Source organism: Equus caballus, chromosome 8, assembly GCF_041296265.1.
Source record: "Equus caballus isolate H_3958 breed thoroughbred chromosome 8, TB-T2T, whole genome shotgun sequence".
Lineage (NCBI taxonomy): Eukaryota > Metazoa > Chordata > Mammalia > Perissodactyla > Equidae > Equus > Equus caballus.
In genome coordinates, this window is record NC_091691.1 from 23,715,031 (window position 1) to 23,739,545 (window position 24,515).

General features: G+C 41.0%; 4 protein-coding genes across 15 annotated transcripts in view; 2 read left to right on the forward strand and 2 right to left on the reverse strand.

Annotated features, from left to right (window-relative positions):
* Positions 1-241, reverse strand: part of RAD9B (RAD9 checkpoint clamp component B) — a 56,408-nt gene extending 56,167 nt beyond the window's left edge. For 8 of the 9 annotated variants that reach the window (XR_002809740.2, XR_002809737.2, XM_070220183.1 and 5 more), the window contains exon 1: positions 1-241. Coding sequence is in view for 6 of the 9 variants with exons in the window: in XM_070220183.1 (XP_070076284.1) it covers positions 1-241 (241 nt within the window). In the remaining 3 variants the exon portion in view is untranslated. The other variant, XM_070220185.1, reaches the window with a different exon arrangement.
* On the forward strand, positions 168-8,377 carry VPS29 (VPS29 retromer complex component). Of its 2 annotated transcripts, none has more exons than XM_001495080.7 (4): positions 168-335; positions 5,102-5,293; positions 7,399-7,634; positions 7,879-8,377. In XM_001495080.7, the coding sequence occupies exons 1-4, from the start codon at positions 333-335 to the stop codon at positions 7,994-7,996; spliced, it is 549 nt and encodes a 182-aa protein (XP_001495130.1). In that variant the 5' UTR covers positions 168-332; the 3' UTR covers positions 7,997-8,377. The 2 variants fall into 2 exon arrangements, with proteins under 2 accessions (XP_001495130.1, XP_070076288.1); XM_070220187.1 differs by having other exon boundaries at positions 209-347.
* On the reverse strand, positions 8,014-17,107 carry FAM216A (family with sequence similarity 216 member A). 2 transcript variants are annotated; one of them, XM_005612603.4, is made up of 7 exons: positions 16,866-17,107; positions 15,510-15,550; positions 12,691-12,806; positions 11,441-11,570; positions 11,175-11,355; positions 10,526-10,608; positions 8,014-9,388 (listed from the first exon to the last, which is right to left on the reverse strand). In XM_005612603.4, exons 1-7 carry the CDS (start codon positions 16,955-16,957, stop codon positions 9,273-9,275), a joined length of 759 nt encoding a protein of 252 aa, XP_005612660.1. In that variant the 5' UTR covers positions 16,958-17,107; the 3' UTR covers positions 8,014-9,272. The 2 variants fall into 2 exon arrangements, with proteins under 2 accessions (XP_005612660.1, XP_005612661.1); XM_005612604.4 differs by having other exon boundaries at positions 15,516-15,550; positions 16,866-17,000.
* Positions 17,108-24,515, forward strand: part of GPN3 (GPN-loop GTPase 3) — a 12,351-nt gene continuing 4,943 nt past the window's right edge. The window contains exons 1-3 of one of the 2 annotated variants that reach the window (XM_023647169.2): positions 17,552-17,765; positions 18,055-18,109; positions 20,102-20,210. In XM_023647169.2, the coding sequence (XP_023502937.1) occupies positions 20,120-20,210 (91 nt within the window). In that variant the 5' untranslated portion in view covers positions 17,552-17,765; positions 18,055-18,109; positions 20,102-20,119. Of the gene's footprint in view, positions 17,766-18,054; positions 18,110-20,101; positions 20,211-24,515 lie in introns of both variants that reach the window. The other variant, XM_001495246.7, reaches the window with a different exon arrangement.

A 24,515-nucleotide genomic window follows, 5' to 3' on the forward strand; every position in this document is an offset into this window, starting at 1 on the left:
CTTTCACCTGACTGCCGCCCATTCCGCACTTCAGCATGGCTGGGGCCCTAACCAGTCGGGTCGCAAGACGCGCCTCAGCTTGACGGCCCCGAGTGCCCGGATGTTGCCCGCGCTTTTCGAAGCTTCGAGATTTCACCCCTCCCCTCCTCCTCCTCTTTCCCAGAGATGAGTTTCGCTTTACGGCGTAAAAGGGCCTTTGCGGGCCGCCGTACAGCAGCCTCCTGCGGACCTCGTTTTTCATTGGCTGCGAGCGGGGTGGGCGGGTCGCCGAGGAGCCTGAGGAAGAGGGTGGCGGCGGTGGTGGTGGTGACTGAGCGGAGCCCAGTGACAGGATGGTGAGGACGGCAGCCGCGGAGCCCGGGGCCTGGCCCTCGGCCGGCGTGCTGTGTCGTTGGGAGCCGCTGGAGTCTCGGGGCGAGGGCGTGGGCGATCCCGGAGGCTTTGGCGGGCGGGCCCGGGCCTGGGGGCGGCCGAGGGGGAGAGCAGGCAGGGGCGGGAGCGGCCACCTCTGGGTGCGGCCGGCGCGGCCTCGCACCCCCGCCCTGGGGGCCGGAGGACTGCCGAGGGGGAAAGGGCCCCTCTCAGCTGCTCGGCTGGTCACGAGACCCGCACGGGAAAGGCCTTTGGGCCTGCGCCTGGAGCGTCCCCGAGAAAGGAGCACGGGCCCCTTCCGTTTCCAGACGCTTCCCTACTCCTTTCCCACAAAAAGCGTCTCCCGCTGGTTGGGATGCACCGGTTACCACCCCAGTGTGGCAAAAGCTGGCTTCTCAGCTGCAGAACGGGAAGTCGCAAGCAGAATCCCCTAAGCATTTTAGTTTGCCGTCTAGGGAAAGGGGGTAAAAACCCTCCGCTTTCCCCGGAGATAACGTCCAGCTGCCATTGAAACGTGGTAGGATGCCCACCAGGACTGGAGGTGGCTCTTAGAATTCTTGGGACCCTGTAGAGTAGGATTGCTTAGCGGTTTATGAACTCTTTGAAATTGTTTGGAAAATTTTGTGAATACGTACGTTTTTCTGGGTAAAAGGTCAGTGATTTACCTCGGTCGTTGATCACACTGCCGCAGCCAGCTTCAAGGCGGCCCGTCACCCCCTCGGCCCCAGAAGGTTGCTACCCCTAAGACCTTCCTACATAGAAACTCGGGAGCATCTGCTGGAGAGGGTGCATAGCTGTAATCAGATGTGCAAAGGTGCCCTTGATCCCCTAAAAAGTTAAGAACGGTTTCAAGAGGAGCTCTGATTATCTTGGTATTTGTGTTGATGAGGTTAACTGTAAAGGGACTTCTCTCTCAGATGAGCATCCATTGCATTTTGAAGGTTGTCATGATTATGTGACAAACAGCCTTTCAGGTGGCTTATAGACGTGACAGCTAAAGATTTATGGTGTATGCTTCTTTAGTTTCTTTATATATGTAAAAGGCTTTAATCCTACTTTTGATTTTTGCTTCTAAACGGACTCCACTTTAGAGTAATCCAGCTTACAGTAATTTTGAGACATTTATCGCTGGGAGAAGACGAAATTATCTGACATATGATTCCATATTCATGTTTCTGCAGTTTTTTTGAGAGGTGAACACTTTTTTAGAGTAGTTGTACTGGAACGTGACTTTTCACATGAAATAGGAAGAACTGGGCAAAATTTAGCATTAGCTGATTCTTTTATGATTAAAAGCGTTTTATTTGGGAAAGGAGACTAAACTAAAAATGTTCAACACTTAGTAGTATCCAGAGTCTATGGGCAGCAAATTCAAGTGTGGGGAGGGTCCACTTTTAGTGGAGAAATGTGTTTGCTGTTATCATCTTTAGTTGGTGACTTCATCACTTGATAATGTATTCATAGCATTGTGTTAGATCTTCTATACAAAATAATGACCTACCTGAGCATACTTTCCCAACTAGTAGAATTTTGAACATAAGAAAATTAAAATCAGTGTACTTGAGGAATAATTAGATCTTAAGAATCCAGAAAATGTTAGCTTTCATTTAAGCTATTACTAATGAATTTTCCAAATTGTCTTGTAAAATTCTTAACAGAACCGGAAACAAAAGAGATGGGAGTCGATGTGGAGAACAAGATTAGGACTAATAGGAAAAATTGACAAGGCAAATTTTTTTAAAGAGAGAGCCTGTGTGTGTATGTGTGTAAAATGTTTAAAAATACAGCAAATGGTTCTTTTGGTATTGTTTTGAGCAAAGCTGATTTTTAACATTTTCTTTCATAACACTCAGAAATCATTAACAATTGTTTGCATATTCATTTGATACGAGTTTTTTGTTCCTTTTTTTGGTTTGTTTCTTTTTGTTGCTTTCTTTTAACATTGGTCATGTTTCACCCTTTTTTTTCATTCCCCTGTCTGCAATCAACTTCTTCATTCCACTAAGGCTGGGCACAGAGTAAGTTTCTTCTCTTAGCTCCTACTAACAATGGTGATCGGGTGGCTGATTACTGGGATTTTCACCCTTTTATGGTCTGTCAAATAGGAAGTAACCAAATTCCTATGCTTTGATTGGGTTGGTTCTTTATTTGAATTTAACAAGACTGCCATTGCCAGGATCTTTTGCTGTCTTAAAAGACGCTGTAATCTATGTCTAACCTGAATTGTCAAGTGTGGAATTTGGGCAAGGAGACGCCTTCAAGAATGACATTTGTTAGGTGACACTATTTTCCCTATAGCTTTGTCATGTGCAGGAAACCAGATTCCTAGTAAGGATCCTTACTACTTTGAAATAATTTCTGTGTAGTCATTCATACAGTTATATCCTTAGACGGCTAACAGTCTGGGTACACGTGGGCATAGTCCAGAGTACATTGTAGAATAGGCCATCAGTTATTATAAAGTATCATGTCTTAACTAATGTTCTTTCTAGCACATTCAAATGGAAAAGTGCATTCATTATTAGTCCTAAACATTTTCAGCCTGGTATAGACATGTACCCTTTTAAAAGGTTGAAGTTCTTTTTTTTAATATAGAAATCTATTTTTTACCTTTTTCTCAAATGCCAGCTTCCCATATTAACTATGTACTTCAATCCATATCTGAAGGGATCCCCCTCTAAAGATGAAGATTGTTCTATATCCAGGTACTTTTGTATGGATTCCTGATGAGGGTGGAAACTTCTCGGTGGTTTTTAGTTTTACAGATGTTTTGTCCACTAAGATCTGGATTGAAACAATTAATATGTCATTGAGCAAATACCAGCTGAAACTGCTTTTTATAAAGAAGAAACTTATTTAACAATTTCTTTTAAAGTGTGCTAATTTTGTAACCTTGTGTTACTTTAGTTGCTCTACATCCTTTCCCTTGTAATCATTTTGGTATTTGTTGCAAGATGAAGGAAGCTTGTTCTAGTAATAATTTTAATTTCACACATTTTGTTTTTAATTTCAATTAAAAATTGACAGATTTTAATTTGGTGACAGTCTGTGGTGGCAAAACTATTTTCTGGGGGCCGGCCTGGTGTCACAGTGGTTAAGTGCGCACGTTCTGCTTCGGCAGCCCGGGGTTTGCCAGTTCGGATCCCGGGTGTGGACATGGCACCACTTGGCAAGCCATGCTGTGGTAGGCGTCCCACGTATAAAGTAGAGGAAGATGTTAGCTCAGGGCCAATCTTCCTCAGCAAAAAGAGGAGGATTGGCAGCAGATGTTAGCTCAGGGCTAATCTTCCTCAAAACAAAACAAACACTATTTTCTGTTTTACTCTATTTCAGATATTTAATGTCTTCTTTGATAATATTAAGGAATAGTCATGCCTTCTTTAAAAGCAGTTAAAGGGCATGTACATTTATGGATGAGATGTCTGTGTGGGAAGACATCCTGACATAGAATAAAGGAGCTTATTCTAATCGACATGAAGAAATTGATTCTCTTGTTCTTTAGAGGGCAGATATTATTTTTAAATGAACTTTTTGACAATATTCTATTAAATGACTGAATTAAATAGTGTTTATATGTCAACTGTTAAAATTTTTAAATTAAAATTTTACAGGATTGAGGTTTTCTATTCTTTTATGTTTAAGTGCAAAATTTATTTTTGTCATCTGAGACTATGTTGCAACTCTACCTCCTGCTAAATTCATCAAGCTTTTTTTTTTTAATGCTTTTATGCACATGATTGAAAATGTTATTTTAAGTTTGAGAACTAAACTGGGGGTACATAAGCAGTTTAATCTAGATAATAACGTGACAGTGAGGATTTCTAATAATGAAGAAAAAAGAAGATAACAGATTATAATTCAGAAGCACACATTTGCCCTATTGAAACTCTTTGAAACATAGGCTGTTTTTATTCTTCTGTAATGTATAGCTAATAGTTTTAAGTAGCAAATATTGTAAATTTTGGCTACTGTTCCTCCAAATAGTTGTTAGTCTGGTAAACATAAATTATAGAATTAACTTTGTTCTCTGTTATTACATTTTTAGTAATTCTCTTCATTAACATTCTATGAATCAATATATAAGGTTTTACAACTGCAGAAATATGGGGGCCGGCCCGGGTGGCGCAGCAGTTAATTGCACACATTCCACTTTGGCAGCCTGGGGTTCGCTGGTTCGGATCCCGGGTACGGACCTACACACCACTTGTCAAGCCATGCTGTGGTAGGCGTCCCACATATAAAGTAGAGGAAGTTGGACATGGATCTTAGCTCAGGGCCAGTCTTCCTCAGCAAAAAGAGGAGGATTGGCAGCAGATGTTAGCTCAGGGCTGATCTTCCTCAAAAAAAAAAGAAATATTAATTACCATATCAGTCTTCAAAATGCCAAATTCCACAGAGCCCAGTAGTATTTTTTTCAGTGTAATTCATAGGTCTCTAAGTGAACCACACTAGAAAGCTTGATTTTATTCTTAGTAAATAGAGTGATTACCTGTATTGTGTACGCATACCTGTTTATGACCAAAATAAAATAAGATTGATTTAGAACAGAGTATGTTACCATATGTGTGTTTATTTAAATGATCATGATAGGAACTGTGTGAATAACTTTTGCTCTTTTGGGTTCTGGAATCTCTGATTAGTTTAATTTAAAAGGGGAGTTTTGGGAGGAGAATCCTTGTTTGGACATCATGTTTAACGTTACACCTTGTCTCACCTTGACACTTTAAAGTTGGTGTTGGTATTAGGAGACCTGCACATCCCGCACCGGTGCAATAGTTTGCCAGCTAAATTCAAAAAACTACTGGTGCCAGGAAAGATTCAGCACATTCTCTGCACTGGAAACCTTTGCACCAAAGAGAGTTATGACTATCTCAAGACTCTGGCCGGCGATGTTCATATTGTGAGAGGAGACTTCGATGAGGTGATGTATTTCCCTTTCCCTTCCCAAATAGTTCCTTTTCTGGATAGTTACATATATAAGCTTTATCTTTTAGACCAGAATTTTTCAACTGTTAAGGTCTTTTTTCTTTTAATTTTCCAAATATAAAATTACTACACATACTCCTCTCTTACTGTTTGAAAATCACTGATTTTAGATTAATCAATAAACATATTAAGTATTCGTTCTAACTAAATTGATACGAAATAGAAGTGGTTTTGTCATTATTTTTTGTACTACTGTCATTTAGTTTCTAAAGTTTTTGTTGCAAACTTATCACCGCCCCCACCTCTGCTACCCTGTTCCAAGCCACTGGACCCCTTTCTTGGGGTCCCCTCCCTGATTCTACCCTCCTCTTTCCATAGTTTGTTCTCCAAGTAGCAACCAGAGTGGTCCTTTTTCGGTGAAGTAAGATCACATCACTGGTCTCTGAAAACCCTGCCGTGGCTCCCTGTCTCAGGGGTGAACTGTAAGGGGGCATGAGGGAGTTCTGAGGAGGTGGTTGACCTGTTCTGTATCTTGATTGTGGTTGTACTTGAATAGACGTGTGCATTTGTCAAAACCCCTTGAAGTGTACACTAAAAAGGTCAGTTTTACAGTATGTAAATTATACCTCAATAAACCTGACTTTAAAGAAAGAAAATAAGTTAGGAATTCTGGAGTTCCAACTTTGCCCATTAACAATGGGCCAAAAAAAAAGTTAGTAATGAGATTTTAGGCAAATTACATCCTCTTTCTGGTCTTAATTTCCTCCTACATAAATGTGATTGGAATAGATGATTTTTAAGACTCCTGCCAGTGCTAACATTGTATGATTTAGCATAATAAGTCTGATTCTAGTGTGAAAAATCTATTTTGTGTTTCTGGGAATATAAGCTTTTTCATTAATTATTTAACTTCATTGGTGCTCTTTACTGGGGTTCCTGTATACCAAACCCAATGAGCGTAGTGTCTTTTTTTTTTTTTTTTGAGTGGATTTAAAAAATAGTTTGGATAAGGGGGCCAGCCCGGTGGCGCAGCGGTTAAGTTCGCACGTTCCGCTTCTCGGCGGCCCGGGGTTCGCTGGTTCGGATCCCGGGTGCCGACATGGCACTGCTTGGCAGCCATGCTGTGGTAGGCGTCCCATGTATAAACTAGAGGAAGATGGGCACGGATGTTAGCTCAGAGCCAGGCTTCCTCAGCAAAAAGAGGAGGACTGGCAGTAGTTAGCTGAGGGCTAATCTTCCTCCAAAAAAAAAAACAAACAAACAAACAAACAAAAAGAAATAGTTTGGATAAGCTAGTGGTGGCATGGAGCTAAAAGATAGGGAGATGAGAAGCAAAGGGGCCAATTTCTTGTCGGTAATTAGAATGTAGTTCTGGTTTGTTAAAAACATGTTAGGGGTTCCATTTGTGTGATGCTAAAGACAGTTTCAGTAGCAAGAATTAAAATTTCTTGCTTCTAATTTGCTAAATTCATAGACCCTGGAGCCATTCTACCAGGGTTTGGATGTTGGCTCAATCCCTTACTAACGTGACCGTGGGCAAGTTATTTTAACCTCTCTGTGCCTCAGTTTCCTCACCCATAAAATGGAGGTCCTACTAGAACCTACCTCTTAGGATTGTTCGTAAGGATTAAATAGGTTACTATTTATAAAGCCCTTAGAATAGTGCCTGGTTCATACTAAGTGCTATATAAGTGTTAACTATCATTATGATTTTGAGCCATCTATAAAACTGTTAAAGCCTGGAATATGATTTCAACACACCCTAGCTTACAGCTTATATGCCTAGGATTCTTAGGTAGAGAAAACTCACAAATTTGGGGCAATAATTATTCTCTACAGCATGCCCCAAAGAACCCATATTCTATAAAAATAAACACAATAAAGGGGTTGCATGATAAATTCCAGTTTACCTGATGTAAGTTATGTTTTTTGCATAGTTGCAGCCTTAGTGACTGAGAAGAAATCAAATATTTAATAAATGTGTTGGTTGTGAGGCACTGCATCAAAACATACATATGAGATTGAATATTTAAGCAGATTGTTTTTTAAACATCAGTATCTCTAAAATATATTTTTTCTTACGTCTGTTTCTCATTTTAGAATCTGAATTATCCAGAACAGAAAGTTGTGACTGTTGGGCAGTTCAAAATTGGTTTGATCCATGGACATCAAGTTATTCCATGGGGAGACATGGCCAGCTTAGCCCTGCTGCAGAGGCAGTTTGATGTGGACATTCTTATCTCGGGACATACACACAAATTTGAAGCATTTGAGCATGAAAATAAATTCTACATTAACCCAGGTTCTGCCACTGGAGCATATAACGCCTTGGAAACGTGAGTAGTATGCAATTTGGGAATTGGGGTTTTTTTAAAGTTAATAATTGCACATGACATTTCATAAAAGAGAAATGTGACCATTTAAATATTTATAGCCTTCTTGGCAATCTTCTTTTGGTGATGATTCTTTTTTATGTGTAACAACAAGATTTCTCCTTGAAACCAGTTGTCATCCTAAAATGACTTTGTAGTGCTGCTGCTTTTAGTACAAAACACTGACATTATTTATGTTTTCTTCCAGAAACATTATTCCTTCATTTGTGTTGATGGATATCCAGGCTTCTACAGTTGTCACTTACGTGTATCAGCTAATTGGAGATGACGTGAAAGTAGAACGAATCGAATACAAAAAATCTTAAAGCTAGGCCTGTCTTGATTTTTCTGTTGGGTTTTTTTTTTTTTTCATTTTCCTGTTCAAATCAAGTAATTAAACATTTAAGAGCCACAAAACTGTATCACTTTTATAATATTTTGCAGTAAAATATAATAGCGTCTTCTGTTAATACAATGTTCTAAGCTTCTTGTAAACTATAAGAATATATTTAGTTTAAGTATATGATTTCTATGAAAAAGTGTTCTCCACACAGTAAATGGTCACGTGTTAGGGAAAGTTTATCCTTGTAAATATTTTCAAAGTTGGTATTTGGAACTTTAGTACAAAAGTGCATGAGAAGAAAGAATCTAGTCTTTCTTGTATACATTTTTTTCTTCTCCAGGAATAAACAGTTACCTTTCATTTATGCTTTCTTGATAAACTTGCGTTTTAATTTTTACAAATCATAGAAATAAGAGATTGAATCAAACTGTGGACAAGTATTAAAGTGATAAGGTAGCTGAGATGACCTTTCAGAGCTCTCTCATTTCTTACAATGTTCTGGGTCATAATGGTGCACTCAGATTTTAGTTTCTAAATAATATACCATATTGGCATGTGAAATCAGCAGGGATTCTTCAAACTGTTGCTTTAAATTGCCCTGTTCCTATTTTTCAAGTTTTAACAAAATTTTTTAAAAACAATATTTAGAAGGAAAGCACACTAGAGTGCATATATAACGTAAGGAATCGCCTCCTTAGCACTATTCCCAACTTAATCTAGTTTGAGAGTCCAAGTGTTTGTGTGGCAGTTTTCATAAAATAGGGCAAATTTATATTTCCATTTTTAAGTTGTATTCAAGCAGCAAATATTTATTAAATACCTTCTTTGCAAGCCAGGATGCTATCTCTATCAAATGCTGTTCTGAATCGGAAGATTTCAGAGTTTTCCTCAGCTCAGTCAAGAAAATACTTGTCTATTCTAATGTTGCTGTTTTAGGACTTATTGTAAAGCAGAGAAAGAATTACACAATGTACTTGTTAGATTTAAAGAAAAATTACTCAATTTTAAGTGACAAGAAAAATTTTAATTGTATCTAGCTAGAAATATAAGCATATATTATACGCAAATTTTATTACACAATCCTTGGTACATGGACCTACATCAAACCAATTAGATTGTTGTAAAAGTTTCTGAACAAACCAAAATTACTTAATTACTTAATGGTAAATAACAATACTATCCTAAATGTAGAGAGAGGACACAAATCACAACCTCTTACCCCTACTTTTGGCACGTTATCAATACACAAGACAAGATTGTCAAGTTAGCATCAGATGTTCTCCCTGTTCTTCAATTGACATTGATTGCATACACTTTAGTAAATCTTCTTCCTTTTTTTCTTCATTCGTGTATGATTCAGAATCATTTGTAGAAACTAAGGGGAAAAAAAAGAGTTTATAATGTCTGGTTTGGAAATAAGTTGTATTTCATCCTGAAAATTTAGACTTGTATATAAGAACCGCCTTCAAAATGACCTACGTCACTAATGAGCCTTTAGCAAAAACAAATTGCCTGCAAGTTTCAAAACTTAACCACCTCCCCTCCTTCCCCCACATCTCTTACTTTTTAAAATAAGATACCCAGTACTGTATTCTAGCCAAGTTACTATGTAGCAAATTCTCTGTTACTAAGTCCTGTTTTCCCTTTGCTTTTCAAAATCTTTTGTTTAAGGGGGAGTTCTAGCCTCAATATTCTCCATGTTCCTTAAGTGCCTTCTCATCTCTCTTTTGGGGACCACAGGGACTTTTCCCCTATCTGGAGTTTCCTCTAGCTGATCTTTTTGGAACCAGACTTACCTTCTCCCCTGCCATTTCACTCATTTCTTGGATAGGCATAGCGTGATATTTACAGCAGAGCTGAGTGGCACTGTCACACGGAAATGGGATATGGGTTCAGAAGGCCTAACTTCCCTACCCACTGTAGTAGTAAGGGGAAATTATTTAACTTTCACTTTATCAATTCTGAGGAATATTTCTGAACGTTCAGTCTTTCTCTTTTGCCTTTTTCATTTTGCAGTATTCTGCACTTGTGTAGAAGGATCCTTTCTGCTGATCCTTCCCAAGTCTGGATTTGTGAGTTGCTCCAGAAAATTTTGATAATATCACCTGGTTGGCTTGCTTGCACTGCTTTGTTGAAAATTAAACAAAATGGTATAGGTGATGCAGCCCTTTGTAAACTGTTCAATGCTGTACAAAATATGTTGTCCATCCAAAAATGTCACTATCTCATAAAAGGAGTGCTGTGGCTTGGAAAAGTCATGTTTGTGGCTCTGGGTTGTGACAAATTCATTCTCTGTTAAATCTTTGATGTTGATGTTATAAATATCTTTATTTAGAATTAGAAATACCTTGAACCTTACTCCCCTGAGCAGTGTGTTCTTTAAAATGAAAGCAGAAACTATATTTTACTCTAAATTTTTTAATGTCCTCTGTAATAGAAATGAAACTTGGGTTTAAATATTTGTTAAGCATAAGATCTTTTAAAATGCATATTTTAAAAATTCCACATTTACCTGATTGCATGAACAGTCTCCCTGGTTTTCTAAAAATCTTCAGCAACTTACATCTTGTTTTAGATGCATATCCAGTTTTTAAACTATAAGAAAGAGAAGCATCTCAGTTGGAACCAGCAAAGTGAACAGCTGCCTAATGCATGTGCAAGAGCATACAAATACTTTTTATTAGGCTGCCAGCATCACCAAAAAGATCCTTTCAGCCCCTGAATTCTCCTGTGGCTTATTAACCTTGAAATGCAAAGCTAACTATTGTAGTTCAGGTTGGATAATCAGGCTTCTTAATCTCTTTTCCTCTTTCCTTTTTTGTTTATAGTATTCCCCCATGCAGAAGCAACCATATGCTTCTTTTGGAAGTGTTTGTATTATTTTGAGTTTGAGTGGGAATCATTGAAAGGGGCAGTCTTCTATATCTCTATCTGATGAAGAAATTTTTACAATTCCACAAAATATGTTCCAGAAGAAGTGGCATATCCCAGTCAGCTCAGTAAAAGAGACTGTGAGATAACATCCTTTTGTGCTTTTTGTCCAACCTCTTCTGAATTTATCAAAGTGAACATATTAGGGAACACAAGCTTTAATATCATTTAGCTACCCTTCACATAAAATTGGAGTACATTTTCCTCCTTGGAAACAATAAAAAACAGACCCTTCTTTGTTTCTCACTGGTCGCCAAAGGGAATGCTGTATGATCATTTCAGATGCACATATGGCTGCGATGTGAGAAGGCCCTGAGTCCTCTCTCTCCAGTTGATGTCGCCATGTAGTGCAGGGGTAATGCTTCTGTGCGTAACGAGAGCTGAGGCGGCTCCTGGGATGAGTGAGGGCACCTGTCATACATACAAATCACCTCTATTAGAAGACTTCCTCATTTCTTGTGAGAACTAGTGAGGGACTAACTGGGGGTGCACCTGCCTGGCTTGTGTGAGCTGCGCTGGATCACATGCATGTACTGCCTCTTCATTAACGTCCTCAGATAGTTTGCATTATAGATCTTAGCAATGCTGCACAGATAACGCTTCTGGCCTATGGTGAGGTCTCGATGCTAAAAGACAGAACAAGATTTATAGGCTGCATTGTAGAACAGAGGTTGGCAATATTCCTGATCCGAAAGGATGCATGTTCAGGACAGTTGTACCATCTGTACATTTTACTTACGCAAATCAGCTATGTTAATTTGGCCAAAAAGAGAGAGAAATAAATGGCCATTTAAACAAGTGACTGCTTGCCATTTCCACTCAATTCAGATGCCCAAAGAGGTTTGAGAACCACTGCCCTAGAAGAATAGGAAAGTATGAATCTGCTGTGCTGTCAGTGAGTCTTAGTTCCCATGTGCCTCTCAGTGGGTATAGGCATCTTGCCCTCTATGACTTTTGAGGTATAATGTGACACCTAAAAGCAACCCAATTACTGTACTTAGTTTTAACTAAAGAAACAGCCTTTTCTTGCCCCAGAGAAATAACTGTTGTGTTGGACAGACTCAGGGATCTGTTGGTCTCTGATATAAGTAATTTCAACTAAGATTTTCACTGTGCTTGCTGATTTGAGAAGTTGACGCTCACCTAAAATGCAAGGCCCTGCTGTGTAAGCATATGTATGCACACACACACAGGATTTACTGAACTGAATAGGTAATAAATCCAGAGGAAATTCAAGATGTTGGTCAGAAAAATTTACCAGTTTGCACCAATCTGTAGTAACCCTAATTCGCAGTGCTCTAGAGAGGATGCTCCTGGCAGCTATGATCTTTAATGGGGTAACACAGGTCAACAGTTGCAAATGCTTATTGCCATTTTCTTTACTCGCTTCTAATTTTGTAGTCCTTGAGCAAAACTTTATAAGGTTGGGTTTCCATCTCTAGAATGGAACTTTCCTCAAGCATCTTTGTGTTTGGGGCAGTGAGCTTCCTGAGTGAAGGTGCATTAGATCTAAAGTATCGTAAAGCCCTGAAAGAACTCTTGACAGGGAATCTATAATGATAAAATCCTTGCACTCATTCACAACTTTACCCAGCAGATCTTTACAGACTCCTAGACAATATGCTGGGTGTATTTTGTCTTCCACAGTGCCTTACCGTCGAAGCAGCTTACCTTCAATAAAAAGTGCGGTTGTGAATACAAAGAGTATTGGTATTTAAATAAAGTAGTGGTATTTAGTTAGCATACCTTTAGAAAGGGCACATCTGTCATTGATTTAGGGATGTGAATTCTTTGAATTTGAGGAGTTTTCCATAACTCTTGCAGCTTGGCTATGTTCACTTTATGTCCACCTTTGAATCTATCTGTAGGCAAGGACATTATTTTGTCAATTTCATGAGCAAAGATCAGTTCAACAAATTATTAAGATCTACGTACTTACATGTGTCCGTGATTGTCCTGGAGTAGTAGTATGAGTCAGGCTGTTAAATCTGAAGACTGTACTATAGGCCATTTGGTTTTAGAGCACGCAAAAAGCGAAGACATTTACAAATATTTAACTATATATATATTTATCATTATATATGGACTACATTATTTTGAAGTCAGCTGAGATGCAAACTGTTGACAATAACTTACTTTTTTAGTTTATTGTATATCAGACCATACTAAACAGGAATATACATGTAGGATTTGCACTTTAAAGATTTACAATATTTTATCATTCATTTGACTTTAGTATATAGTTTTAAAATTCTTTTCTGCATTAGACTCAAGAGGGAATAACATAAATTTTACCACTTTAATGAAGCAGTGTTAAAATGAAGGACTTTGCAGAAATTTATTAAAGTTTTTACATAATTTCAGTTAGTACACTATTTTAGATACTGATGTGGGTAGATTAAAAGAATAGTCTTTTAATAAAAATAAAACTTGAGACATATTCCCAGAAGAATGGAAACTAGTTTTCAATTTCAGATGTATTGAGACCAGTACCTTAATATAGGCTATAAAATTCACTAGCAGTTTGGGGAAAAACAATATCTGGAAAAATTTAATCAGGAAATAACTCTTTATACACTCTCTTCCTCTCCACACACCTACTCTTTGCAGGCAACTACTGATGTGCTTTCTATCACTAGAGATTAGTTTGCATTTTCTTTTTGTGTGTGTAAGAGGAGGATTGGCCCTGAGCTAACATCTGCTGGCAATCTTCCTCTTTTTGCTTGAGGAAGATTGTCCCTGTGCTAACATCCGTGCCAGTCTTCCTCCATTTTGTATGTGGGACGCTGCCACAGCATGGCCTGATGAGCAGTGTGTAGGTCCATGCCACGGATCCAAACCTGTGAACCCCAGGCCACCAAAGCAGAGTGCAGGAACCCAACCACTGTGCCACTGGGCTGGCCCCAGATTACATTTTCTTGAGTTTGATATAAATGGAAACATACAGTATATATTCTGCTTTTGTCTGGCTTCTTTCATTCAACATAATTATTCTGAAATCATTCATATGACATGTAGCAATATTTCATCCCTTTTTATTGTTGGGTTGTATTCCATTGCATGTATGTATATACCACAATTTGATTATCCATCCACCTCTGGATGGACATTTGAGTTGTTTCCAGTTTTAGGCTATTACAAATAAAACTGGCAGAACAGATTTTAAGTTAAAATTTTGTAATTTGTAAACTCAAAAGCACAGTTTTGTTTCAATACTATTGATAATGAAGGCCATAATTTTACATATTAAACTTTAAATTTACTTATTTCTTCAAGATTTCAGCAAGTTGAATGGTTAGTGCAGATAAGTAAGAGTTATATTTGCATACTTGAAGGACAAACTAGTTTGCCAACAAATAGAAAATCATCTGGAAATTATGTTATTATGACCCTTAAAACATAATTTGGAATCTGTAATAATAAAATGAATACCATTTCAAAATTTTAAGTTTTTTAAATCCTTTTTCAAATCATAAATGTGAGTTAATTAAGAATATAGTTTTTGTGTCCCTACTAATCAGTATTTCTGAGATGTGTATTATAGCCTAGACTAAAATTTAATTTCTCAAAAGATAGCATTTCTTTACAGAAAAATGAAACATTTAAAAATAATGGTTAAATTCAACAACAAACAACCCAGTTGAAAAATGGGCAAAGGACTTGAACAGAACAGACTTGGGATGTCTCCAAAGAGTATATACAAATGGCCGATACGTGCATGAAAAGATGCTCACCATGGCTAGTCATCAGAAAAATGCAAATCAAAGTCACAGTGAGATACCACTTCATACCTATAAGGATGGCTACCATTAGACAAGCAGAAAACAGTGTTAGCTACGAGATGAAGAAATTGGAACCCTGTGCATTGCTGATGGGAATGTAAAATGGTGCAGCTGCTGTGGAAAAAGTATGGCAGCTCCTCAAAAAGTTAAACAGAATTGCCATATGATCCAGCAATTCCGTTTTTAAACGACCATATCATTTATTTATATATGTACATGTGTGTATTTTTATATATATGTACATACAGTCAGGCAACTGTGAGGACTATAAATTTTCCAAGGAAAAGCAAAGTGAATTCAGCTTTATATAGTATTGAACTGAAATTGCTCTACCTGGGAAAAATTAGTGAGAGGCCTTTGGCGGGCCTGTCTGACTCTCTCAACTCCAGCAGCTCTATCCTTTATTTCAAGTGAGAGGAAAATAGCAGCACCGAGAAATATTTCATGTTCCTCAAAGTTGTTCAATTTGGATTTTTTCCCTTCACTCTGCATAGAAACCCCAGGCTGTGCTCTGTGCTTTTCAATCAACATCGGTTATAAACACAGTTCTTTTCAGATTCATTGCTATTTTGAAGCACTCTTTTTAAAATGCTTGATGTGAGATATCTTAGCAGGAGAGAAAGAACCTGCTGGATTATGCTTTGTAAATCTTAAAGGCTGAGTTCACCAAGGATGCTGATAAAGTCTATTTTTAAAACTCCATTGTGTGAGTAGTTATAGCAAAATTGGCTTCTCTGTACCATGTTATTTATAGGTATTATCTGCTTTGTATGCTCTACTCACCGGTACCTTTGGAATTCTGGTAATAACAGTGTCCAGCTGATCTGTTAAAAAAAAAGATTAAATAATATGTAATAGTTGACAGATTTATAAGCAGTAAAGAAAGTATTTTAAATGAAAAAAAGACAGTATTTCATATGCTTTTTACTTTTCATGTTTCCATCAGACAGCAAGTCTTGCAAATTTTCTCCTATAATTCTGGTTGTATCCCAATGGTTCCAGGCTTTTTCAAAATGAGTTATCTGAGATTTTTACCATACTAGAAAGGATTTACTTTAAGTCAGATTTGGTCTTACTCTTACAGCCTCGTAATCTAATTCCTGCATTAAGCTCAATAAAGTATTGGGCTTCGGTGCTATCCATGATATTTTCTTGCTCTCTTTATTTTTAATAAAGTAATTTGGGTATGGAAAAGATTATCTTGTTCTTTATTGCATATATTTAAGGTATACTGGAACTGATAAGTTGGTCTGGAATGTTTCTAATTTTGTACAAGTTCTTTTTTTCTTTTCTCAAATTAAGACAAAACACCGTTGCATCCCTCTTCTTTCTATTTATTCAGTGAGCAAAAGTTCATTGATCTCCCAGCATACTAGGATCCAGCACTTCACCAAGCACTGTGATGAACAGAAAAGAAACACAAGACTCCATCCCATCTTTAAAAGTCTTCAGTCCACCAGATGTATATCAGAAGGAGCCATGACTGTGGCCTGAATTCAGAGAGGGAACGCTGGGCAGCTCTAGATTTGGGGAATAACTGATGATAGGGATGAGGAGTTACTGCCTCCAGCAGTGACTTCAGCATCAAGGAAAAAGTAGTAAAAACCTGCTCAAAATGAAATGGATTTACTATGGAAGGAAATTCTGTGGGAAGAAAATGTCAAGATCAAGTGCCTCTAATATTCATAATCGTTTGTCTCATTGGCGATTATGAATCCCCTTGACATGAAGGTGCCTAGTGTCACGTACAAGGAACTGATTTATCGACTCGGAAGCCCTCGGTGGAGCCGGAGGAATCTGTTCCCCTTCCTGCCTTTATATAGAGATCTTGCGGCCGGCCGGCAATTTTTCCAGTAGGTTTCGCAGCGCCCCCTCGGGGCAGAAAGACCCACGCAAGCGACTGTCGCAGTCACTGCATTTAAGTCATTGCACCAAACCCTCCTCGTAAGCTTCCTTCAGAAGCCCTTCCCCTAAACAGTGTGTCGGCTTCCATATTTCCCATCCCGGCCACCAAAAAGCTTCTCTCCTCCTCTCACCTCAGTGCACTGGGGAGCCAGCTCCCACCCTCTCCTCTACAGGGGGATCTCGACCCTGGGCTGGTCGCCTCCTCCCTAACCCCTCAAGGCCCCGCAGTCTCACCCGCCGCCGCCGCCCACTGTCCTGGCCACTGCGGGCGGCTCTGCGGAAGAGCTGCACTCCGTCCAGACGGACACCAGACCCTGGCCGGGCATCTCCTCCCGGGGGCCAGGACCGCGAGGTGTGTGCGGGAGCAGCTTTCCCCTTTCCCCTCCCCTGTCAGCACGCGTGCGTCAGGCCAGGCGATACTGGGGGTGAAGAGGTGGACGCCGGACGCCAGCCCCCTCCGAAGCGGTCCGGACACTGCCCGAACAGCTTCGGGAGAGCGGGGAGGACAGATCCACGATCTTGGAGTTAAATTGGGGGAGGGGGCGGGAGTTCTTTAGTTGATTGTGCGTTTGCACGTTTGCATCTTTTTGTGGAAGGGAGGTGTCACGGGAAGGAAATATACATGCTCTCCAAAACGAGAGGTGACTTCCACCTCAGCATTCCAGACCCTCAGCAAATTTGCAAGTCTTGAGTGTCACCATATAGGTCAAACATCAGTACGCAAACCAAGGTCCAGAGCGCCCGGTGCAGGGATGCTAAGTGTTATCGGTTATCGGTTATCACCAAGGCAACCAGTCTCCGCCAGTATCGCAACGGCTGATTTCCACCAACTACTGCTGCGCACGCGCAAACGCCCCCCTCCCTCCTCGGAGTTGTCGGAGGGCGCGTTTCACACGGAATTTGGCCTTCGGGACGCTCCGTAGTCAGAGGTGTGGCAGAACAGAAGGCACAAAAGGAATTTGGATTGCGATTAGCTCGCACGCCGTGTTCCCGGAACTCAGAGGGCGTCGCGCGAAGGCTGAAGGGAGCTTGGGGGTCCGGCTGCTCGTCCTGTGGTGCGGGGGGCGCCGGAACCGGGGAGCCGGCATGCCTCGCTATGCGCAGCTGGTCATGGGTCCCGCCGGCAGCGGGAAGGTGAGGATTTGGCGGGAGAAGGGGAGAGAAGTCGGGGTTCGTGGGAGGCAGAGAGGTTCAGGTTCTGAGGGAGGGACCGGCGGGTGTGTGTATAGGGGACTGACCCCGAGACCCTGGGCAGGTCGCTTCTACAGTCTGGGCTTCAGTATCCTTTTTGTTGTTGTGTTGAAAGGAAAGTAATGATACTTGCTAATATTTATTGTGTGCTTCTGCCTCATATACTGCGCTAAACGTCTCATTTATTTTCCACAATCCCTCTGTGGGATGTCCTATTATTCCTATTTTACAGATAAGAAAAATGAGACACAGAAAAGTTAAGTTCTTTGCCCAGGATCACACAGCTCGTAAGTGGCAGCTGGAATTTGAATCTGTTTTTTTCTGCCTCCGGAATCTAGCCCTGTATCCCTCCCAGGAGGATAAAGTGGGGTCTCGTTAATCACTGTTTCTCAGAGCTTGAGACACGGATTTTTGGTATTTGTGGCGATCTTAGAAGGTACACGGGCCTGACATTAATGAGCATTGAATCATATATTGAGAAAAGTGCTCCCTTTTCAGTTTTCTTTCAGTTTGCATTGAGGTGGAATTGTGAGTTTGATGCTAGTGTATCTTCAACACTTCTTTAAAGTCTTTTCAGAGAGCAGATCTTAGAGCTTTTGACAGGCAATTTTATTTAGCTACAGTGAAACGAGCTTTAAAGTTGTATTTAATTTTATGGTTACCTTCACGTTATGATAAGTATAACTGGTTTCCTGTTTACAGTAGAGATACAACTTTTTCTTGTAAACAAATATTAAGGGAGTAAATTAGGGTCATTCAGATTGGTAGAAATGGTGAAGATATTGGTCAATTCACAGGAGTGTGGGAAACACTCGAGTCTATGGAGGTCTTGTGTGGCTTAAACCTTTAACATATTGTTCTGAGGTTTGCCCTATTCTGGGTGCAGGAGATATACATGTGACTATGATGTGGCCCTTGCCTACGCAGAGCCTATAATCTGTTTGGAAATACAGATACGTGACTTGTCAATTAAAATACAGTGTGATGCATGGAGAGGGTTTCCTAGGCAGAGAGAATAGTATGTGTAAAATCATTGAGGGGAAAGCGTGCCAGAAGTTATTTCTATGTTCTAGACTGACTTTTGTACTGATTGTGTTAGATAAGTATCTTTCTATAAATTTTTGATGCCTACTATCAGAAATACTTGTTGAGGGGCCGGCCTGGTGGCGCAGCGGTTAAGTTCGCACGTTCTGCTTCAGCGGCCCGGGGTTCGCCAGTTCGGATCCCGGGTGCGGACATGGCACCGCTTGGCAAAAGCCATGATGTTGCAGGCGTCCCACATATAAAGTAGAGGAAGATGGGCATAGATGTTAGCTCAGGGCCAGTCTTCCTCAGCAAAAAGAGGAGGATTGACAGCAGTTAGCTCAGGGCTAATCTTCCTCAAAAAAAAAAAGAAAGGAAATACTTGTTGAGCATGTTCTTTATGCTAAGCACTGTTCTGGGCCCTTGAGGATTTTGTTACTGAATAAAACGCATGTAAGAAAATATCTGCCCTTGTGGAGTTTATGTTCAAACATATTAAGGCACTCAATTAGAAATCATTATCAGGCATTTAGTATGTATCAGGTATTGTGCTAGTTAGTCCCTGGGCTTATAAAACTGAATAAGACACATCCCTGCTTTTAAATAGAGGATGGGAGAGACAGACAAGTAGCCTAGAGATTTTTAACATAGTGTAGTAATGACTACATGAGGAATAAAGAATTCTGTAAACCAAAAGCTGCAAATTGGTAGGCCAGCTCCATGCTACGTACTGACCTCAAAGTTCTCTCATCTTGGTGTGCTCGTCCCCTGGCTTGGCAAGCACATCCCCATCCCTCGGCTCAAATATCCCCTCCTCGGAGAAATGGTCTCTGACCACCCTACCTAAAGCTTTGTTTGGACCATTCAAGTCCTAGTGGAGACACTGTGTGTTAGCAGCTGGACTGTGTAACCAGAAATACTTCCTTTAAATTCCATTTGTTGCACCTTAGAGCAGTAAGGAGCCTTAGTGATCATGGAGGTCGTTCTAGTTAGAGATGAGAAAATTGAGGGGCAGTGTGGAGAAGCAGCTTCCCCCAAATTATCCTTGAGTCCGGGCCAGGCATCTGCAGCGCACTCTGGTGTCCTGACTCCCAGCCCAGCGCCTTTTCCATTTTGAGTCAGCTTCTTACTCAATGAAGGCATAATTTTAGCCGTAGTAGACACTTGCCAAGGGGTGTAGAGAGTCCTTCTAGGGGTGCAGGCAGTAGCAGTACACTGCCTGTTGCTCTGACCCCTCATGCCTTGTGACGTTGCAGAGCACCTACTGTGCCACCATGGTCCAGCACTGTGAAGCCCTCAATCGGTCTGTCCAAGTTGTGAACCTAGATCCTGCAGCAGAACACTTCAACTACCCCGTGATGGCTGGTGAGTCCTGAGGAGAGCCTTCCTCCTCCTTCAGCAAAAATAAGGGGGTCGGGAGGCAGTGAGTACTGGCTGCTCAGCACAGAAGCCAACAATTAATTATTACAGTCTGGTCCCCTGGTTTCATGGGGAACAGCATGAGGCTGGATGTCATTTGGTGACGTCCACTCACGGTGATGTACGTGACAGTATCCTTTCTTGGTCTTTGATGTAAGAATTACGAGTGAGTAGATTCCTCCCTCATCACCTTTTCCTTCTCTCCCTTTCGTGCATAGTCCTGCTGTGGCGAATGTGGTATACTGCTGATCATACTATGAGTGAGCAGCCTAAGTGTTTTGCTTTTTTAAATTCTTTTAATATATTCATTCAGATGTCTGTTGAACACTTACTTTATGCCAGGCACCCGGGTTATAGCAGAGAACAAGACGGATACTACCCCTGCTGTCATGGACCTGTTAGCAGGGGAGAGAAGCAATAAGCAAAACGGTAAACCTGTTAGAGATTGTGATAAGGACTGCAAATGGTCTGATGAGGAGGAGTAACTGGGGGAGGTTGATTTAGGTAGGGTAGTCAGGGACGACATCTCTGAGGAGGGGATATTTGGGCTTAGGCCTGAGGATGGTAATGTACTCACCAAGCTGGGGAAATGCTTTCCAAGGTTAAAGTCAGTAAATAGCCTAGAGATGGGAAAGGGTTTGGTATGTTCCAGAAAAAGAAAAGGTTTTGTTGAGCTGGAACCTAATGAATGAAGAAAAGAAGTGTATAGGAGCTGGTAGGACATGAGAAGTTTGGATTTTATCCTGTTTTCTTCATCCCTTCAGGCTGCTATAACAGAAAACCACAGCCTGGGCGCCTTAGAAACAACAGACATGTATTTCCCTTAGTTCTAGAGGCTGGAATTCTAAGATCAGGGTGCCAGCGTGGTCAAGTTCTGGTGAAGGCCCTCTTCTGGGTTTCAGACCGCCAGCTTCTTGCTGTGTCCTCACATGATGGAAGGGAGGGTGGGATGTCTTTGGGGTCTCTTTTGTGAGAGCAGAAATCCCATTCATGAGGGCTCCACCCTCATGACCTAATTACTTCTCAAAGGCCCCGACCTAATACCATCACTGTGGGCATTAGTTTTTCAACATAGGAATTTTGAGGGGACACAAACATTCCATCTGTAGCACCTGTCAACAGTGGAAAGCCATTAGAGGGTTTTAAGCAGGGCAGAGGATTGACATTTATGTTTTTCCTTTTTTTTTTAAAGATTGACATCTGAGCTAACATCTGCTGCCAGTCTTTTTTTTTTTTTCCTTCTTCTTCTTCTTCTCCCCCAAAACCCCCCCAGTACATCGTTGTATATTCTAGTTGTAGGTCCTTCTGGCTCTGCTATGTGGGATGCCGCCTGAGCATGGCTTGATGAGCGGTGCCATGTCTGCACCCGGGACCCGAACCAGTGAAACCCTGGGCCACCGAAGTGGAGTGCGCAAAATTAACCACTCAGCCATGGGGCCAGCTCCTGACATTTATGTTTTTAAAAATAACTCTAACTCTCAGATGAAAAATGGACTCTGAAAGGTCAAGAGTAGAAGCAGGGCCCAGCAGTGTGGCTATTGTAGTTGTCTAGACAGCTTGGACAAGGATGGTCATGGGGGAGATGTGAAGGAGCACGCAGATTCGTTATATATTTTGCAAGTAGAATTAGCAGCATCTTGTGGGAGATTGAACCGGAAGTGTGTAGGAAAAGGAGGAATCAAGGGTGACTCTGAGGTTTCTGTCTTGAGCTGCTAAGTGCATGACAGCATTTACTGAGGAGGAAGACAAGTCAGTTTAGGTTTGGGGCGGTTCTCAAGCCTACTTACAAACTTACTAAGTTTGAGATGTCTGATAGATAATGAATCAAGGAGGCAAGTGGATGTAATAGTCTGGGATTCAGGGACGAGGTTTGCCCTGGAGATATAAATTTGAACGTCAGCAGCATAGAGATAAAATGTAAAGCTACAGGACTGGATGAGAACGTGTTGGGAGGAAGTATGGTTAGAGAGAAGGACCCAAGACTGAGCCTTGTAGTCATCTAACCTTCAGAGGTCTGGTAGAGGAGGTGGAGTCAGTAAGGTAGGAGAAAAGTCAGGAAAATGAATCGTCACAGAAGCCAGGAGGAGAGGCTGTTTCAGGAAAGAGCTGATGGTTGGTTATGTCAGATACAGCTGGGAAGTTGTGTAAGATGAGGACAGAGTGGCTGTTAGATGTGGGGACGTGGAGATGTTGGTGACTTTGATGAGAGATTTCAGTGGAGTGGTAGGGATGAAAGCCAGATTGGAGTGGTCTGAAGAGTACACTGGACGTGACACAGAGTAGGTGCTGAGAGGAGACAACTCACTGAGGAAGTTTTGCTGTGAAAAAGAGTAGAAAAATAGAATGATAGCTGGAGTGGGGGGTGTGACAGTCAAGGGAGGTTTTGTTTTAAGACTGGATATGGCACCTGGAATGGACTCGAGTGCCAAAGAGAAGGATCCCATAGCAAGAAACTGAAGATGCCAGAGAGTGGCAGTAACTGTAGGGGTGACTGCAAGAATGAGAAAGGAAGGGCGTCCCCAACACGGGACCTTCGCTAGGGAAGGGGTACTTCTTCTGCTGTAACAGGAGGGAAGACAGGGCAGAAGGCATCGTGTAATATTGGTGGTGGGAATGTGGGGAATTCTCTTTTGTTGGTTTCTGATTTCTGTTAGTGCCATGTGTGGTCATCAGCTGAGAGTGGCTGGAAGTGGGTGCGGTGGGGTGGGGTGGGGGAGGCAAGTTGAAGAGAGAGGAGGGGTGAGATAGTCATCTTCCTTGAGGAACGAGGCATGGCACTGCTGAGGGATCGTTTGGTTGCCCCCAACAGAAAGTACTAAAGCTAGCTCACATAAAAGGAAGATTTATTAGAAGGAATCGGGGACCTCTTACAAAACCCAAGATCAAAGCTTTATGAGAGACTATAACCCAAAACACGAAAAATAACAGGAACCAAGGCCAGCTTTCTGTCTGTCTCTGTCTTTTTCTCTCCCTTACGGACCACCCTTCTCAGCTTTAGGATTCACGTGGCCCGACAAAGTCCCTCGAACCCCAGGTTCACATTGCTTTCTGATCCAGGTGTCTTACTGACTGACTAGTGTCCTTGAGTCATCCTTTTAGGAGACCAATTTTTTTTTTTTTAAAGATTGGCACCTGAGCTAACTACTGTTGCCAATCTTCTTTTTGGTTTTTTCCTGCTTTTTCTCCCCAAATCCTCCTAGTACATAGTTGTATATTTTAGTCGTGGATCCTTCTAGTTGTGGCATGTGGGACGCCTCCTCAGTGTGGCCTAACGAGTGGTGCTGTGTCCGCGGCCAGGATCTGAACCAGCAAAACCCTGGGCCTCCAAAGTGGGGCACACAAACTTAAGGTCTCGGCCACGGGGCCAGCCCCTAGGTGACCACTCTTATTGTCCCAGCTTGGGTTAGATGTTTATCCCTGGGAAAGTACATGGGTAGATGTGATCCATATAAACATGGCTATGAGTGAGGCACAGTTCTAAGTGGAGATTGTAGATTTAAGCACAAAAATAAACACCTACGACAGAAAGTTATAAATACTGATTTCCAAAAATTAGTAATAAAAGAGACCCATACATATACCAGAATTTTTTAAGTCCCTGCTGTAGGTGATTTAGCCATGTTATCTCCTATAGTCCTCACCCTTCTACCCCAGGATATATGATTTGCCCTCCATCTTATAAATAAGGAAAGTGAGGCACAGGGAGGTTAAGTAGCTTCCCTGGAGTTGTGTTAAAGAGATGGTAATTGGTTTTCTTGGTTTGGTTTTGTTTTACTTGTTTTAGAGTAGGTAGTGTGTGTTCACATGGTTCAAAATGCAAAAGTTACAAAAGAATAAGTATGCAGGAAAATGTCTCCCTCCCAGCTCCGTGTCCAGGTCATCGGCTCCCCTCCCTGGAGACAGCCAGTTTTGCCAGTTTCTGATGTGTCTTTAGAGAGGCTATGCATATAAAATCAAATATGTATATTAGTGTATATGTATGGTGAATCTTTGTCTCTTTTTCTTTTTCACACAAATGATGGCTTTCTTACAGAGTTCTGCATCTTGCACTTTTCACTTAACAGTATACCTGGGAGATCATATCATATCCATGCTTAAAGAGCTTTTCCTTTTTATGGCTGCATAGATTCCATTGTCAGGCTAAACAATAATTTATTTAATTAGTTCCAGCGGACACTGCTGCAGTGAATAACTATGTACAGAAATTCTCATACATGTGAGTTTTTATATAATTGCTAATTATCACTAGCA